At 48.8% G+C, this 19,941-nt stretch overlaps 1 protein-coding gene across 1 annotated transcript in view; it reads left to right on the top strand.

Annotated features, from left to right (window-relative positions):
- Positions 1 to 19,941, top strand: part of LOC130404935 (ADP-ribose glycohydrolase MACROD2-like) — a 289,528-nt gene that overhangs the window by 80,063 nt on the left and 189,524 nt on the right. The window contains exon 3 of the mRNA XM_056609883.1: positions 19,193 to 19,222. Within this exon, the coding sequence (XP_056465858.1) occupies positions 19,193 to 19,222 (30 nt within the window). The remainder of the gene's footprint in view (positions 1 to 19,192; positions 19,223 to 19,941) is intronic.

The raw sequence follows: 19,941 nt of genomic DNA, 5'->3' as shown, positions 1-19,941 counted from the left end.
TTCAAGTAAAGACTCGACTTCACTATCGCACCAACGTAAACCCACTTGTGAACCGCTTGCCACCATTGTTCAAAATTTATTGTTGTGGGGAAGAAGGGCATGGACCTATAAAGAAAGAAGGGTCGCGCAAGGACTACGTCATCCAGCTCACGTTGCGTATCACCTCATTAGCATCTGTACTTTGGCCACGGCCGACCTCTCCCAAGTGTGCCGTGGCCCAGGGGCTTTTCCGTGCTGGAATACGGATGGAGTGGCCACACTAGCCAAACGTTCTAGACTTTAGTATGCAAATGAGCTCGGGCACGGGGCCGTGGCCCTAGTGTGAGGGCCACGGCCATTGTAACTCGTCAAACTTCTGCTCTATGACTCTATCACCAGGATCCTCGCTGCATGCTTTAGTGACGTGTTGAGCGCTTCTGTCCAACACCGGTCACTTCTTCATCTATAGTTGAAGGGGTTCTTGGGAGCGAGCCCAGCTGTAAACACTGTAGCCTGGTCGTATTGTAAACATCCTGTTGTGCCCACTTCACATCGTGGCCCTTGGCGTGTTTGTGTAATGTAATCAGTAGGTAAATAAGCCGGGCTGACTGCACAGGTGGCCTGCAGAAATAGACACGCAATTAATTGAAATACTATGACAGGGCCATTTTTTAATTTCATTACTAGCTGGTAGGCGTGCCACATACACAACGCGTAGCACAGCGGCCCCGTAGTGGAAATCATTACAGGATCAGCGCGCAGGAGGAATAGCAGGAAATAACCAGTAGAGATGTTTTTTGATGATGCCAATTGCCTTATTTGAAAGACATTCATCTTGGGTCATGCGTCACCGTGGAAAACAAACACAACCGGTTTCCATGAGAGGAGAACATCAACCAAATTATGTCAATAACCATTTGCGTATCTCTTACGATGTGCAATGTAATTCCTTTAACCGGTGGTACTTGATATGATGTTATAATCCCAGCCCTATATGAAAGGAAGCAGGAATATAATCAGTTCACCATGTTACTCTGGCAAAGGAAAATCTACTTTGGATGTTATGGAAAGAGTGGCAAGCCATTTCACCCGACGAATTGGAAATAAAATACAGCTAATGATGTAACTCTTGGTGGAAGAAACAAGTAGATTCCTTGTCAATGAAAAGGAATCAGATCAACACATTAAAGAGTATGATTCATCTGGGATTTTACAACTGTTTATTCAAAGTTGTATACTTTGATTGAATAGCCTCCTACTACGCCTTTGTACCAAATAAAGACATCATAAGTTAAAGGCCGTCATAAATCAAAGTTTCCATATTCCCTTCTTTGCATTTCTTTATGTTAAATATATGATTAGATTTTGTCTCAATGGAACCCACACCAATAGGGGTGGTTCTCTATTCCCCTCAGGCAATAAATAAACACATTGCCTTTACATGTTTGACAAAGTGACATTTATATTTATGTCTGTTGTGTTTAGGCCCATTTTTAATATCCGTATCTCCGGGTAATGATGAATGTGTGAATGTCTTTATGGGATATTAAAGACTTCCTGACGACTCCTAACACTTTCAACATCTAACTGGACAAGCCGATGAAACGGGGGAAAACAAACCAGCATGCTTTGTTGTCCTACTTTTCCACATTGTCATCATGATTTTCCGAAGCAATTAATCTCTACGGAAATAATTGAGCTGCTGCCGCAGGAGGTCTGAGGCGATGACACATCTCGCCCGCGATAACGTTGCATAGAGTCGGGGAAATGCGTGAGCTGATGTCTTGTCTAGCCGTTAATTAGGCCCAGCAACACAACTTCTTTGTCGAGTCTCTCTCTGATCCACCTGATTCTAATGCTAAACAGAGTCAAGTTTGTTATGGGTCTCACCCAGTGACAAATAACTGTTGTTTTTAGCTGTAAAGAGGTTTATGTTTACAGTTGGTGTAAAGTATAATTTTTGGAAGATATTGACTTATCTGTTCTATCATTGCACTTTGTGATTTTGGGCTATCATTCCTTATTGAATTGAGTATGCTATGAATAATAGACTTTATATTATATTTTTATTCCTGGCAATATATAAGAAAGGATTAGCGAAATCCTGAATATGTGTCGAGCATATTAAATAATTGTAGCCGTCTTTAAAGCCTTGTAAAAACCAGGCGAAAAATACAAGTGAAAACACTAATTTAATTATGTCTTTCTTTTGATTAGCAAAATGAATATTGATCTTGTAAAATCTGTGGTGGGACATAATGCCCATAGACATTCTAGTTGGAATAGATTTTCACTTGAGTGAAAACTCAATATTATATGTCTGTATGCTTTCCTGTTTGTTGTCGGTCTGCTTTCCTGTGTGTTTGTCTTTCTACGTGTGTGCGTGTATTGTGTCTGCGTGTGCTTGTGTACTCTTTCTAATTGGATGAGAAGCAGTCTCGCCGCATGCAACGGAAGAGCTTCGGAAAAGAACGCAACAAAACAATGGACGCATTAAGTATCTACACATATCAAAGTATCCAACAAATAACCCTCCGACGTGCAGCAGCAACAAAAAATGGATGAGCCAAGCGAGAAGTAGAGAAGTAGAGAAGTGGAGAAGAAGAGAAGCAGAGAAGTGTTTCCCTGAGCCTGACCGATGTCTGGCCTCCTTCTGATCACATTGTCAAAAGTGAACATCCTTCCTTGTTCATCCTAAATAAATCACTGTTTTCCTTACGAGGCAGCCCATTTCCTGGCGGCCTGCCCCTCTCCTTCCTGTGCTCCCGCAGCAGAGGGAGCAGCAGCCGCGGTGTGTTTCCACGGGACCTCCAGACCCCTTGCTTATAACACTGCAGTGCTGAGTTCAGGCCAACAGCAAATCGGATCAGCCCGACGCGTTATTAGATCAGGCCTGGTGCGGCCTGCGTCCGTGCACACGTCTACATGCGGTAGTTAATAGTAGGGAGTCATTGGTTATTCCCGCTCACAGTCACCGACGTAATGAGTCGACGTCGTTAAAATACAAAGAACTTAGCCTCTGCCTGTGATGCGCACGTTAAACCCCCCCCCCCCCGCCCCCCGTTAAAGACACCTTTTGGAGCTGTTAGGTTACCTTGAATAGAGCGCTGGGACGTGGGGGGACGTGGGGGGGACGGCGCCGGCCGCTCGGGGGGGGGGGACGGGGCTCCGGCACCGGCGCGCCCATAAAGCCCAGATGGGCAGCGGTGCATGGGCCCCCTGTTCCCCGGCGCGGATGCACCCAACCTGTTCCGGGGCCTCGGCAGATGCTGCTCTTTAAAGGAGAGTTGTGACATTAACGGCGGTAAGTGCTTGCCTTTACAGCTGTTCCGGGGGCCGTTTCTTCTTTTAATTGGGAAACGGAGAGAGATCATCGATTACATTAGTGGAGGAGGGGGACACCAGTCCGTGCGGGGTCGTATCACCGACCCGGGGGGGCCCCGCGCGGCTTCTGCGGTGCGTATCTCCGGGCTGTGCGCTTAGCATCCAGGCAGCATCGTCCTACCGCCGTAATCAGCCTCCCGCCCGGAGGATCGGCCCCAAGCTGGACGGCCTCAATGGCGGGGGGGGCCCCGCAGAGAGGGCCCTTTAGAATGCAGCGTTTACTCGCCGCCTGTTTGCCTCCTTCATTGTGTTTGTTTCATCTGCTGTGTGTCTATGTAATGTGTGTTTGTGTGTTTATGTGTGTGTTTGTTTGGGTCTTTGTGTCTTTTGTTCTGGATGTGTGCCTGCGTGACTCAAACAAACACAAGGCCAACGTCGTTTTGTTGTTCAAGTATTTAAACAATTTAGAGAAAACAAATGCAGCCACCCCCCCCCCCCCCCCACCCCCCTCATGTTTACTGACTCCCCCTCTCCTTTAAGTGTTCCTCCTTCTCTTTTACTGCACCATGCGGCCCCCCCCCCCGTCCAGTCCAGTCTAGACTGTACGGCCGTAACCCAACCCTGGAGCCCGGCCAACAGTGACATATCGTATATTTTCAGGAGACAATCCCTTTATTTATATCTGAGTTGAACATCCCCCCAGAGGCATACCGCCGCCGCCGCTGGAGATTACGGATCTGCAATCCGAGCGGCCGCCCTGATTGACACGAGGCTGCCACTCGATTCAAACTTAATTAGGCCCAAATTGAGGAATGAATGCAGTGCCTCTTTCGGTCTGGGAGCGGGGGCCAGGCGCGGGGGTGGGGGAGGGGTTGTGAGGGCCAAGGGGGGGCGGCCAGGTTGTTCTACGACGCAGCTCAGTCCGTGCCGCAGTTGCTCCGAGGAGACTGCGGGAAGACTGCCAAGAAGACGATGCGTTTATGACCTTAAATTGCATCACAGGTCGGCCGTTCTGAGCAGGGTTCATCAGAGCCGAGTTTACAGCGAGCCTCTTCCTCCATCGGGAACAAATAAAGAAAGAAATAGAAATAGCAGGGACATCTGATCCCATTAGTGCAGGAGGTGCCCGGGCCAGACCTTTACGACAGAGAGGTACGTGCACTAGCCGGCCCCAGCTAACTACCGCTCTACCAGTGGAGGGAAACACTGCCCAGAAGGCCAATGAATTTCGGGCCGATCCATTTCACTTAAGTGTGGAGGTTAATCCGGCACTACTTGCATTGCTCTTGAGTTTCCGCCTCTGCTGTCTGCGGTCTGGATCTACTTGACTCGCTGTCAACCCCATCCCCCCCCCACCCCATCCCCCTTGCCCTCCCCTACTTCTGCATTCTTTCCTCGTCTTTCCATCTTTTCGTTTACCGCCCCCTCTCTCATGTGTCTATCCCTCTACAGAACTGCCGAGTCAGGCCGAACACAAGGCTCTTACTGTGTGATGTGGCGGTGGCAGGGCTAACCACTGATCTAATCTGCTACACTGCTAAAGCCTTGTGTTTATCAACTGTATCGCACAGGATCTGTGGAGGCGTGGGGTGGAGGGGTGTTGGGGGGGGGGGGGTGGATCCGTGCAGGTTTGGCTGGCGGGTCTACAGTCGGAGTCGGTGCCGTCGACAGGCTCTCACTCCTACTACCGATAGCCTCCGAATTGATTGCGGCACAGATGGGAAGCGAGCGTTTAAAGCGCATCCACCGGCACGGGCGTCCAAGAAGAGACAGTCGCTTTCCTTTTTGGCACATTCGTAAATATGATTTAACTGCCAGCACCCGCAGCAGCAATAATGCTTATTTTGCCACACCGAGTTTATTTAATAAGTCAAGCTGGCAGCCGCTGATGTCACGATCAAGATGTATCTGCCCTTGCTCTGAAATATGGAGCAGGAGAATGCGGTCTAACATGGTTAACACCAGGGCGTGAGGAGGCATTGAGCAGCTAAATAACCAACGCTTATCAGCGTGTTTTTAAGAGGCCCATATCCAAAGTGCAAGGCTCACGCAGGCACTTATCCAGAAAGCTTTCCTACAAAATATTATTTTGCCAAACGTTGTCCAACCCGCTTTGTTACTGGCTTGCTGAGGTTCTGACCGGCGGCCATGTTTCTGTGCACGTACGTGGTGCGGGTGGTTTAGTGGGGTTGTAGCAAGAGCGAGAGATAAACCAATTAAACACTTTTGAGAGCAGAACTGCAGTCCGGCCTCATAAATGATGAATGTGGTGAGAGCACCAGGAGAGAAGAGCTTTTGCTTTTACTGTCGACTGCTCGGTAATTATAACTTCCACAGATTCTCACAAAGTTTCTGTGCTGCGTTGGGGCGCTGCCTTAATCCACACTGTGTCACATTCTCTGGGTGTATTCAGGGCAAAAAGCTCAAAGAGCCTAATCTGATGCCAAATCTGAATTTAGCGTGGAGAGGATTGTTATTATGCTCTGAATAGATCTCCCGCTCTCAGCATTTAATTAAAAGGATTGAGAGGATCTGTAGTCTTGCATTTCCTCAATCTCAGGAGTCCATTTTTTTTTTCTGTCGTGCTGTTCAAGACAGCAAATCAATTAAGTTTGAATGTAGACAGAGAAATCTATGTTTAGCAATCAAAATCCTTTGCGTAAGCTTTTGATCTACTCTCAAATAAACATTTGACATTTTTGTTGACATTTTACAAGGCTGTGGCAGGCATCCCATGATGCACCTGGACCGACTGATACCGACTAGCCATTAACCCTAGACTACCACTGTCCCTGCTGTCTATGCCGTTTAGCCCCTGAATCCATCTCTACGTCCCGATTCAATTACAGTTTAATCACATCCCATATGCATTGAGCCATCTGCGACTTGAGTGTGTTCACATATCACCTCCACTCCTTTGACAAGACCGCATTAAGACGTTACCTCGCCGTGTGGAGAGCAAAACATCCGCTATTAGCGGTCGTCCTGACCTTCTCTTTTCCCTCTTATGGCTCCCCACAAAGATTCCTCAGATCTTCATTGACAAAGAATATAACACAACATGTGGAGGAAATGGATGTTGTTTTTTGTCTGATGTTTGTCATCGTCTTATGTCTTGTGTGGTGTTGTGTTTTTTTTTGCGTCGGTAACAGCGACCTGTCCGAGCTCCTACTCCCCCCGGTCGGCTAGTGACAGGAGAGGCCAACAGAGGTTAATTCTGCGGGGGGAAAGGACACGTCGCCACAGGGAGGAAGCCAATGCATTTCAAATGACGTGTCCTTGGGATGCGAGGTTATTACAAGGTGCCGCTCTTGTCCCGGTAAGAAAGATACGTCAAAGAGTGGAAGGCTTCTGAAAGGCGCCCGGGTATTGAAAGGGGTGTTTAGGACGGCGTTGTGTGCTGGCTTTGTACGGGTTGCCGTAGCCAGTGTGCTTGCCCTTTGACCCTGTTGGTTGGAGGAATTTACTAACTTCCATTGACTCTCTAGAAATTCATAGTTTTGCGAAGACTAGGGACAGATGCTTTCAGATTTTTATTACTTATATAGTAGTAAAGTAGTATAGTATAGAAGTATTAAACACAAAAAATGGTCTCCTTTCATTCCACCACTGTCCTTCCTGTTTGTTGTCTCCATCCTCTCTCCATATCTGCTGTCTTTTCAGCACATACTAATGGCCTCCTCTCATCCTGCCAGATGTCTCAATTAGCCTAATGTGTAGGGTAGACAGGGACTTACTTACCGAAAACTCCACACCCAGTAACCATGGGAACACTTTAGCGTGATGTCGACAGGAAATGGCCCAACAAGGGCATCGGACTGCGCTAATGTGTACTCATTTATTTTCCTCTATATTAAAAAAATGACCTGCCTTCCGGTTGTTATTACGCTGCTTTGGCCAGAGTGAGAGGTGTACAGAAATACAGGGACAGAGAGAGACGGCCATTCCTATAGTCCAGTCCCTTTTGATTTGTGGAGCCCTTTTAACACAGTTACTTGCCAAAGGACTTCAGAGGGAAAAATCAAAACACTATGCGGTCCAAAGCTCATTGAAATTGCAAGAGTGGGGACCTTGAGAACTCCAGACTGACTTCCGGGCTATAGAGCTACTTTCTGGACGTTTTGCTGCTTGAATGGCGGTCGTTTTGGAAAAACCGAAGTGAAGGAAACCATCACGTCTTCTCCTCCCTCCTTCCTCCTCATTGAGCTTGAAGCAAAGTTCTGATTTCAAGGGCGATAACTCCTTGTTCCCTCAAAACGTAATCCTGACAGAGGTTTGATAAAGAAACGGCGTCATTGTTAAAACTGGGCTTTGATGGGCGCTCTTATTTCCTTCACGGCCGGCCCTATGTGTTATTTCTTTGTGGTAGACCCCCTTTTCATCTACACATCAGTGGGAAAAAGCTCTTTGTTGTCTTGAACCTTTTCAGACTTTCTATCTAAACAAACGACGAGTATATCCTAGTAATGCCAGCGCGAGGCTGTGTGCTGAAACGACGTGCTTAGATGCTAGCCTGTTACATATGCTACATCAAGCCGCGATGCATGATCCGGAATTAACAAAGTGAGTTTGTTTCCACAATCACTGCTGTAGTTGATCCATGCCCTAGGCTAGCTCTCCCCTCAGTAGCTCTTGCTATCGATCACGTTGATACACCGCCACACATGTCCGTCCCCAAATTTGGGTTTGCTTGATTTATTTTTCTGTTTTAGATGTTTACTCCGGCTTACACATTTTTTAAACGCTTTGGTAACACGCAGGCTGTTTTCGCCATCACACACCTCGTTCACGGGGGGGATCCTTCTGATGGAATAATTGAGCGAGGTGAGATAGTCGTAGGATGTGTACAATGAGAAACAACAAGCTGATTGAGGGCCTCACACAGCACCGCTTTATCGTTACACACCTGATGTGAAACAGTGTGACGGCTCGCAACAATTAAATTGACGTAAACAAATTACTCCCGAAGCAAGACGTGGGGGTAATCACATCGGCGCGATTGGGTAGAGGGACTTGGGAGGATTTCACTGAAATGTAAACACTATGGAAAGCTTTCTGCTATTCAACCACTTTCGAAAGTGGACTGCCAACGCGATGTCTGCGAGCAGAATTCGCTGCTGTTTTGTTGATGCAGCACATTTTTACCCTTTTTTGAACACCTTCCACCACAGGAATAAACACAATGTAAAATACAGAGCAGAATATGAAAAAAAAAATAATGTTTGTCCTCTTATGCATCTGCATGAATGCACAGATTGAGTCACTAAGAAAACACATGCTTGTTTGAGCTGAAGTAAATGTCGGGTAGTACGCTGACACTATAGCAGCGATGTTGCTCTATGGCTCAGAACATCACATCTGCTGCTGCTGCTGCTGTGGAATGGCGCTCCTATTGTAGATGAGCACACTGCTCACATCGACTCCCAACTTCTACTGTATCATCAAGGTAGAACGGGGGAACCTTGAACAGGCAAACACAAACACAAGGACGCTAGAGAGCGAGTAAAGCTGAAAACGTGCCCGGGGTTGTTCAATGTTTAGTTTCGTAATGCATTTCCATGCCGTGCTGTGTTAAATGTATAAGAGCACAGCCTTGAGTGAATTCCTTTTGAAATGTATGTTAATGAATACACACATCCTTGTGCAACACTAATAGACATGTTTAAAGGAGACGGAGCCTGTGCATGCACGCACACTCCACTTTGGGCTATTATGGTAAACGTGCGGCGTGCAGTTAGGGGAAGGGGGTCTTTGAGGTGCAAAAATCTGTTTGTCTCCACTTCAAAGTTGACGTAATGACGAACTCTTTCAAAGGAAAGACATTGCATTAGGATCCAAGCGATTACAAACAATGTTAATATTAATGCAGGTGTATGATTATTTATGAAGTAAGCTCTTTAACTGAGCTGTGTCTGCCTGTCGTTGTTGTGCATACAAACCCTCGTTGTGTACACTTGCATATCGAGCGGTCTAGACTGGGCAAAACATTTTCATTTCCTAGACTTGGGAAAAAACATTTTCCTTGAGACTTTTCGACGTCTTATTTGATGGCGTTTTCCTCTCTGCCCCCGGTGCAGCGATGTGTTATTGGAAGGCCCCCCACGACTGCTGCTAATGGTTCTCTGTAGTGTTTAATATCATGTTTGAAATACCCTAGGGTTAACGCGGCAGCGCCTCTCTCCAGCAGCAGCACGCTGTTACTGCGCCTCCGTCGATTCCGCCTCTCCCCTCTGCCACAGAAGCGGTATGCGTCTGGCTTTGGTTTTCCACATGTTTCCCGGGTCTCTCCTCCCGGAGGCTTCGGTGACAAAAGATTCGCTCCAAGATAGAGCGACGAGCATAACTTCTGAGATTACTTTGTGGGCTCGTGCGATGTATCCGGCTGAATTCTTGCAGGTGGCACCCTCCCTTTTTTTAATTGTGTTTCACCGTGTGGATCCTGAGACTGTCTGTTACGGGTATAGGCCCGGGACCGGGGGGGTAGGGAACGCCGGGAGCCAGGGATCTCAGCACATATCACCTTAATGCTAACACCGCCGTGATTAAATACACACCATGGTGGGAATAGACTCCTCTTAAGTGCTGTGTAAGTGCATTTAGCAGAGGAAGTAAGAGAAGTCCAAATGCATTTAGTTGTTAAAAAAAAAAGGAAGAGACAATGCATTTGTCTTTGGATGTAATGGTCTTCCACTTTGCACCCGTGCACTTTGTAGTCTGTGACTCTCTCTCTCGGTCATGTTTTGAAACTGTTACAGAGGACTTTTTAAAGCTAATGCTTTAAGAGAGAGGCCCGGTCACATTTTAGACCCATACCCCACTCCGACTCCATCTGTGATGCTCCTCCATGTGGAAAAATCCAATCCGTTTTGTGATTATTGGGTCTGGGGAGGGACTGCCTCTCTGCCCGGCGCCTAACTATTCTGGGGCAGGGGACCTTGACAGCCCTGAGGTACCAGGCAGGGCATCCATTGCCACACCCCCTAGGCCTCGCCACCGGCAGGACATGGCCTGCATTAACGCTGGGGCCGATAGAATCTGAAATGCAAGCAAATAAACCAACGGTAGTGGAAAGTTCCTGGCTTTAAACCCCACTGAGAGCCAGGCTGACGTTCTTTTGAAGTGCGGTTCACCTATAATCTTCAGACTTTTCTTCAGATGGTGATGGTGACTGTTTGAGTGTTGCGGTGGTGTTGAAAAAAGATTTAAAGGCAGCTCTTTTAGCACGTTTAGGGACTCGTCTGTTAGAATAACAGTGTTTTGCGTCTTGATGGCTGTTGTTGTTGATTCGTTGTGTTGGGGTACTAATGGCAGGAAATGTGACAGACCTTAATTTTGTTTCCCCACTGCGTGATGCTAATTAGTTTCACTCGTTTAATTTAAATAGGACCTTGTTTTTTTATTTTATTCCTTTGCGTGTTTTCATAAGAGCAATGGAGTATTTTATGGTACAAGGACACTTTTCGGCTTATGACAACACATCACATTTGTGATAAAAAATTATAATAAAGAAAGCAAAAAGTTTGGGGAATGGGGCGATAGAGTTTGGTCTAATGAACCCTGCTACAACAACCGTTATGCTGCTGCTCTTGTATCCTTGACACTTTGTGTTTGATTTTTGTTAATAAGCTGTCCCTTTAAGTTTAGAACACATTCGTTAAATAACTACATGGTGAGAAACCGGTCCCCCCACATCACACGCTCGCCGCTGGAGGAACTACAGATTTACATGGCCCATATTGGCCGTGACAGCCTGAGTTATTTCTTTATTTATCTATTATTGTCTTGTCATTTCTCTAAGCCCCCTCCCAGTCCTAGAATAAGGCGGGGTCGACCAGATGCAGGTAGATGTATATTTATGAGGGGAGGGGGGGAGAGGGGGAGGGGGGGTGGCGGTGAGTTCCTGAGCGAGAACAGTGCATTTTTGGAAGGTGACCTTGGAAGAGATAAGCTAAGCCAAGTGATGAAAGAGAGAGTGTATGTGTGTGTGTGTGTGTGTGTGTGTGTTCGGTGTGTGTTTGGTGTGCGAGTGTGTGTGCTAGCGCGCGCCCGCGCATGTGTGTGTGTGTGTCTGTGTCTGTTTCGGTGTCTGTGTGTTCGATGTGTGTGTGTGTGTGTGTGTGTGTGCGTGCGCGTGCGTCCACGCGTGCAAGTGTGTGTATGTTGGCGAGTGTGTGTATGTGGGGGGGCCTCATCGGGCTGGCTCATTAATGTGGATTTGAAGGTCAGGTAATTACAACAATAGATGTCTGGGGCTGTCTGTGGCGGCTGGTATTGTTGCTTTGTTATGAAGGTGACAGGGCCTGCAGAGCACAAGGGATTAATCACTATGACACCCTTGTTCCGTTGTCATCTTCACACATCCAGACGCGCCCGGGCCCGTTCTAACTCGGCCCGACCAGGCCTCCGCGATATTAATACATATAGGAATTAATCAGCGCCCCTCGTCTCATCCACGCCGCTGCTCCGACATGTGTCGTTATCCACGCGTCGACGTGTATCACGGCTGCAAGCCGTATGGCTGGCTGCATATAAAGGGGGTGGTCTCCACCAGAGGAAAGTATTCAGATTGTTTGCTATGCAATGTTTTCCCGGACGTTAAGTCGGGGTCAAGAAGTCGTTGGCGTTCCGCTATCTGTTTGCTGATAGTGTGGTAGACATGGCTCCACACCCCGTTAATAGATGATCTGATCCGGTCCGAGCCCAGGCAAACCAAATATGTACTAAGTCGTTTACATATTGTAGTGACTTGTGAGGGATTTGACCCCCCCGGGGAAAGGTTCTGGGTTTGCAGCCCCCAGTCCACTTGTAAGCCCCTGTGAGCAGAAGACCTACCATTATGTGCTCATAACCCCTACCTTAATCACTCATCTGTATGCAACCTGTATGTACCTTCCCTGGAAGTGTCTTTGGGCGAAAGTGTTTCTTCATCGACTAAATAATCGGCCGATCCACCAATCGGTTATCAATAGTCATTTTCAGCATCATTTTGCGGACTCTCGTAAAATGGCGTCCTGGCTTGAAGCCAAGAGTAGGAGCTACTTCAGAGTTGCTGTTGCCTGTTTTTGCCTCACATGGAAATACAAATATAGGGATCCACACGGCACCTATAGCGATCCCCTCTGGGGACTGGGTTTTATGTCCTCTGGACCTTAAGTTGCAGTTTCTAGAGAGTGGGGGGGGGGGGGGGGGGGGAGAGAGGCGAGGGAGGGAGGGAGGGAGGGAGGGAGAGGGAGAGGAGGGGAGGCTGTTTCTGCTGTCCTACCTCCTGGAGATTTACAGTGTGGGAGACTCGCAGGGGGGGGGGGGATAGCGGGGGAGTGTGTGTTATGACGCTGACACCAGAGTGGAGTAGCCATTGGGGAAGTCTCACCCCCTACCACCCCCCCCCACCAGCCCCCCCCCCCCCGGCCCTGTGGAACACAAGAGGCCATAAAGTACTGACCCGCCAAACAGAATTATCAGGCTGGCCAGCGTGTGTCGGGGAGGGCCGCATGCATTTTTAATGGTCCACAAATAAGAAGCAGTGTGGTCTTGGCTTCCCTCAACCAGCCCCCCTCCCCCCCTCCTTGCCTCCCCTCCTCGTACCCCATAACCGTTGAGTTATTGAAGTTGGCCTTCTTCTATCTGTGTGTTTTTCCGCAGCCGGTGAAGTCGCTACCGTTCACCGGGAGAATTGCATCGATTTGACACTGAGGTGCACACCAACGCCAGAGAGACTCCGCCTCTCTTTGCTAGCCCCCCCCCCCCCCCCCCCCCCCCTCCCGTGGGTGATTTATCGCTGGGATTACGCGCGTATCTGTATGCACATAGTATTCTGTATACTATAGTGAATGTGCGTGTGCGTGTGTGTGTGTGTGCGTGTGTGTTTTGTGTGTAATTACCCATAATGCACTCGCTCTTTAGTCATAACCGGGGGTTACATTAAGGTTTATTGTTGAGCCAAAGAAGAGGAAGGTGTGAAGAGGAGGCTCTTCATCAGTCTCAGTCTCACTCCACACAGTTTGTCCTGTGGACACTCAAACCAAATCCTACTTGTCGAGCAAACATCAAAAAAAATTCCACATATTGTTAGCCTCATAATTGCCTTAGTCTTATTTGAAGGTTCATCTTGTATATAAAAGCAGCAAATAGATGACTTAGGGAGATAGTGATAATGGAATATAAAAAGCACCCTGGTTGGCTTAGGGTCTAGCCAATGAGGCACAGTGAATCAGCAGCGTTAGGCGAGTAGAGTTGGGTAAGATATCACAATTTGGCAAAAAATAATAATTAAGACTTTAGTCACACCTATTGGTGGGAAAATATATTGTGTATATTGTTGTATGCATAAGAGCTGTATCTGTTTGTGCGTGTCTATATATAGTAAGTGCCGGCATATCAAAACCACTCCAACAGTGTATAGTGTCTCTAAACGGTCGCCCTACCGTGTGCCTTCACTTCGCTCGTCCTGTGCAGTTAGCTTTGCCCCGGCATCCATCTGAACCCACCTTCCTGAACGCCGGCGAGCTGATGTTTTAAAAGCAGCAGTGTACGGCAGTAATGAAATTTGCTGATCTAAAGTAGCTGGAGCAGCTATCGAACTCGCTATCCAAGTGCAGACTGTCGCTATCACGATTCATTTGACCGTGATATATTTACTCGGGAACACAACTAAAGTGCCCTAAGATTTCCCCCTCGACCACTGCCCTTATGTTGTGGCTCTGCCGGCCTTTGTTACTTAAAAAAAATGGCAACTATTTTTAGTGGGCAGCTCGGACCACCATTCAACACTTGTTATCGTGAGGTTGTTATTGTGCGCTCTGTGCCCCTTTCCATAGTCCACCAGTCCCAACAATACCCTTCTATTAACACCAGAGCTTAGTGAGACTCCCAGTGAAAGGTGGATGAGGTTAGGGCGAGCGTGTCACCAATGGCGCATATTAAAAGGGTGCAGGCACGCTCATGTGAGAGCAGGAGGTAGACAGTCGTCGTCCCCTGCCGCCTCTCCGGGGTTGTGTGGATTCGCTCTAGTGCTCCCCCCCCCCCCCCACACACACACACCTCCCGACTCCACTTCCCTCCCTCAACCATCTCACCAACCCCCCATAGCACATAACAACATGTACACACAGACAGATGCACACACACACACACACACACACACACACACACACACACACACACACACACACACACATATACAGTCTACCACAATAGAGCATCTTCATGTACGTTTTGCATATATACCGTAGGAGCTGAGGGAGAGAGAGCAACGGAAGCGAGAGAGAGGAGACGGAGATAGAGAGAGGGGATAAATCATTTCCAACTCAGTGTTTACGTCTGGGTGCGGCCCAGCCGTAGCGGTATGCTAATCCGCTACCACGACCTGCCCCTGCCTCCATTATCGATATCCGCTGGCGGCGGTAAAACCCACGGCGAGGTTCTCCACCTCATGGTGTGTATTGTCTGCGGGCGTGTGTGAGGTAAACCCGGGGCGGGCGGAGGTGTGGGTGGGTGGGTGGGTGGGTGGGTGGGTGGGTGGGGAGGGGGGTGCGGGCGGAGTTGAAAGGGCAGACAGGAAGTGGGTGTTCCTCCCCACAGTGACAGTGCGGGCATGTGTGAGACGGAGCAGCCAAACGGTGTGGCTCAACGCTTGCTAATGACCTGCCAGCTCTCCCTGCAGGCGGCCAGGGGACCGCTTCCGCCGAGATTTACGACCTGCTTTGTGGTTACCTCTGGGACGGCTGGCAGAGGCAGTCCTCCGCAGCCCAAAGTCACCGTCTGCGTGGAGCCATCGTCCGTCCGGCTGGCCGCCGCCTTGCCTTGTCTTTTTTTACTGAAGCAACAGATATATCTATAAAAAAACTGTGCAAAATAAATGACAATAAAATAAAAAATGGTGTGTAAAGGAATAAAAGTAAATAAATAAATAAGCGCCGCTACGGCACGGGATTCCTGAGGTGTTTTGTTGCGGCTGATGTGATTGTTTTGCCCTTGAAAGAATATAAAATATATGTAGCAAAAAAAGCAAAATGGCTCCCTGAGGGGTGGCTGGCAGCACGCCGTGTTCCAGGATGTCTTTTATCACTCTTTCTTCCGGCGTCTCCTAGTTGACAAAGATCCCCCCAAAAAAAAAATGGTGCTAATCAGACATTTTGAAAAGTCTACCCGTAAGCGCGAGCACTCGAGCCCCTGTGGAAGAAAAGGCAGCGATGCTCCGATAACACTAATTGCGGTCTAACGACTCTACGACGGGCCGAGAACGTGTTGATCCATTACAACACAGCCGTACGGCGCCCGGGGCGCGCGCAAACAGTGGGAAGAGCTACTTTATAATTAATACAACACCATATAAAATATGCATTACAGTGTGGATGTGGTCAAATATGGATTCCTGTTTTAATTCTTTTCCCCGAGATAATTAAAGTGCTTTGCAGGCAAGTCCCGGCGCGTGAACTGTAAGCGTGCCACCAGACTAATGCTGCTAGAGATGGGATGTTGGATGGTGCGTTTCCTCTCTTCCTGCTTGCTTTGGGAGATAGTGTGTGTGTGTGTGTGTGTGTGTGTGTGTGTGTGTGTGTGTGTGTGTGTGTGTGTGTGTGTGTGTGTGTGTGTGTGTGTGTGTGTGTGTGTGTGTGTGTGTGTGTGTGTGTGTGTGTGTGCGCGCCCAATCCACGGAGAGACGGTAACGTCTACCCCGGTGTGGGGTTTCTGGAGGCTGGGTTTTAGCGACTCCGGTGGTAAATGATATTCCGCGCCACGCAAGTCGCAGCGTCTCTGCGTTGCACCCCCGACGATAACGTGATGAAGGATGAACGCTCTCAGAGATATCATGAAATAATCGAGTAAGCAAGTGCTCGAGGGGTTGGGCGGGCGGTGGTGGTGGTGGGGGGGGAATGGGATGGTGAAGGCACGCAAAACAGCTCTGAGGAGACTCTCTCCGCTCTTAAAGCATTCCCCGCTAATACGACTTCAATGACTTCAACGCACAGAGACGGTTTCCAACCGCACACACGTCAAGACGCAGCGCCATGTGTGAAGGAGGTTCCTCTGAAGTTTTTGTGGTGGAGGTGGTGATGGAGGTGGCGGTGGTGACGGAGGCGGTAGAAGGATTAGAGAGCACGTCGGCAATACTCCCTCAGACCCACTGACACATTGACAACCGCACTCCGACTGACGCGCACACACACAGACACATTGACAACCGCACTCCGACTGACGCACACACACTGACACACACACACGCATCAAAAACCACCGCTGAGGCAACTGCTGATAACACTCCCCCCTCCCCCCCTCCAACCCTCCAGCATGACGTGGTCACATGGTTAGAGCACACACACACACACGCACACACACACACACACACACACACACACACACACACACACACACACACACACACACACACACACACACACACACACACACACACACACACACACACACACACACATGCCCTCCTTACTCCCCACACAAAGGCCGGGCGTCAAGCTGATTAGCGTGCGCCTCGCCCACACCTGATTAGGTGGGGGGCTAATGACGAGGCCCCCTCAGGTATCTACAGAGTGCCAGATAATTAAACCCCAGCGCCTTCCAGTGGCGCGGCGACGGTGGGAAAGCGGGAGGCCGCGCGCTGAGCCTCCAGCGCAGGTAGTGGAGGCTGCCTCAACGCCGCTGCCCCACCTTGGAGGTTGCAGCTGGTTGAGTCACCACAATGAGCCCTGCCCCTCCACACAGCCCCCGTGGCAGACTCTCTAGTCTCACAGCGAGCGCGAGAGCAGGCTTCGCTTTCAAACGTGGTGTTGTCAGCGGCTCGTTTATTGAAACAGAAAAAGAGCAGTGTGCTTTTTTTGGGGTGTTTGCAGGAGAGTGTGCTTTTCCGTTTTGCTACATTTATTCACTTTTAAAAATAATGAGCACCGCGTCTCACGACCCAGAGATAGCAGACTCTGCCAGGGCTGCTCGCGTTGTCTTTTTCCCTGTGCCCTGCCTGCACCGCCGCCGACGGAGATGGCTGACAGATTGCAAACGCTGAGCAAACCGCGGCTTGAAAAGCGCAAACAACTCATTCATCCCCGGGAAAAACCTGGAAAGGTGCTATTGTAAACACGGCGGTGAAGTGAGCACTCTTGTTTGTGCCGGGGCCCCTTTGTCTGCACGTGCCGGGGCCCGCCGCCGCGCGCTAAAAGCCCTCGATGAAACGCGACATTCCGCCGTTGAAGCGGCGTCCCCTTGTGTGGCGGCGGGCGCCCACTCTCGTGCGTGCCGTTCCGTGACAACAGAGTGGCTGCGGCGGGGCTAATGGGGCCAGGGATGAGACGGAAGGAAGTGGCTGCCTCGTGAAGCTCCTTCTGAGAACTCGAATCAGAAGGAATGAGGCATCTACCTAATTGGCACCTTTTTTTTTTTTTTTTTTGCGTACTTTATTTTTAACCACACGTTGAATAATTGTTTGCATGGCTCGCGCACATGTGAAGACATATGCAAAGGCGCACAGACGCATGTACGCAGGCACGCACACACACACACACACACACACACACATGCACAAACGACTGTAGATACGCACCACAGACAGACGCATGTGCACTTACACACACACACACACACACACACACACACACACACACACACACACACACACACACACACACACACACACACACACACACACACACACTGGGTCTCCTTCGGCCCTGATTTGGCGTCCTCCCGGGAATCAAGTGTGGATGAATAGCGTTGGCGTATAACGCCGTGGTCGGTGGCGTTGAAACATCATTAAAGGCACCGTGAGGCTCTCTCCCCCCTTCCTCCATCGATTGCGTCGACTGTCTTCAAACCCGTCTGAAAGTGTTCCGAACAACAGGACGTATGTGAACGCCCTCTAAGCCTCTCTCGCTGCGTCTTCCGAAGCAGTCGGGTCTCGAACTGACATCGTTTTCGACTCGGCTCTTGATGATAATCCCTGTGTTTTTTTTCCGTGCTCCACGTGGAACTCCAAATAGATTCCACGTGGTGGTGGTGAAAATAATAAATAGTAAAGGAGCACGAGTTGAAAGGATGAAGCAAATTCAGGCTATAATCTCTGGGTTTGTCAGACTTAATTGTCCCCACAGCCCGCTGCAGATAAAAACAGTACGTCCTGTTCTAGTTTTATTTTTTTTTGCTTTAAGAAAAATAAAAGATCCTATTTGTCACGCAGGTGACTTTGCCGTTGGTGACTTCGGAACATCGTTACTTAATGCCCTCGCCTCAATCTCCCATTCGGGCTGCATGCCGTTTTATAATGCGGCACGCTTCGTCTGGGCCTGGGATGAGGCGCTGGGTTTTATCTGCTACATATTTTGTGTGCTTGCGAGTGTCTAAGACTCAACGACACTTTAATTGTTTTTAATGGGCCGCCTGTTTTACACTGAGCCACTGCCAAGACAGAGAACTGCCAGGTCAGAATAACTGACGCAGGAATTACTAACTCCGCCATAACTACTTCCAATTAAATTAGAAACATTCACTTCAAAATGTCGCCCCTGAACTCAACCCAAAGATAGTCAGAGTCATTTAGAATGCGTATGCATTAAACTTGCGACTTCTGACAAACACCACAGTGCTACAGAAAATGTCATGAGGAAACACACACACACACACACACACACACACACACACACACACACACACACACACACACACACACACACACACACACACACACACACACACACACACACACACACACACACACACACATACACACCGGCTGCAATTAGTTTTCCCTGGTTATCTATTAATTGGGACTTTCTGAGTGTATGTATTTATTCTTTCCCCTGACTGTATATTCTTTGTTTCTTTTCTCCCATCATTCTGTATTTGTACATAACAATCTAACGTGTATTTTTCCTTTTATTTTCAGCCAACTCCAGTCTACTCGGAGGGGGAGGTGGTGAGTGAATTCTACTTTCTATTCCTGGATAATAACGCAATAACGTGTTCATTCCAACAGCGTTAAAGCTATAAAACACACACATCATCACATGTTGTCACAATGGTGGACCTGCGTTGCACTATGGGTAAACGACCGCTACCGTTTCCCCTCCCCCCCTTACCCATCGTCATCGCTTAAATGGGACACGGACGGTGGGGCCTTCACGGGCGGCGATTGCCTCGTCGCGACCTTGCATTGTGCGCCGTTCCAAGATATGGTCATTACTTTGCCGGTCTGCCAGGGAGCGTTATTATCAAAGTGTCTGGGGTAAACCTGAGGCAGCCGACCGCGGCGCAGGCCTAATGGCCAGGGGAACCCCTGCTAGAATGCCCCGGCTCCGGAATCTGTCTCACACAGGGACAGGGTTGAAGTAATCATTCTGCAGAACAGCGGAAGTCCACTTTAGTCGTGGGGTGCTCTCGTTTCAGACTCCAGCGTGTGTGTGGGTGTGTGGTTGGGTGTTTCTGTGTGTGTACGTGTGTGTGTGTGTGGGGTCGTGGGAGTGGGCATGTGTGTGCACATACGTTCATGTATAGTTGATGATGCGATGGGCAAATGATGTCATGGTTAACCACATCTTTCCAGTCGGTATTGGTTTGAATGTGCAGAGAAAAACTTTGCAATGCATTTTTCAGAAGAAAAACGAGTATCCACGAAAATAGAACACATTAATAATG

Source organism: Gadus chalcogrammus, chromosome 15 (genome assembly GCF_026213295.1).
Source record: "Gadus chalcogrammus isolate NIFS_2021 chromosome 15, NIFS_Gcha_1.0, whole genome shotgun sequence".
NCBI lineage: Eukaryota > Metazoa > Chordata > Actinopteri > Gadiformes > Gadidae > Gadus > Gadus chalcogrammus.
Note: the sequence above shows the minus strand (reverse complement) of the source record. Positions and strands in the feature narration are given on the sequence as shown.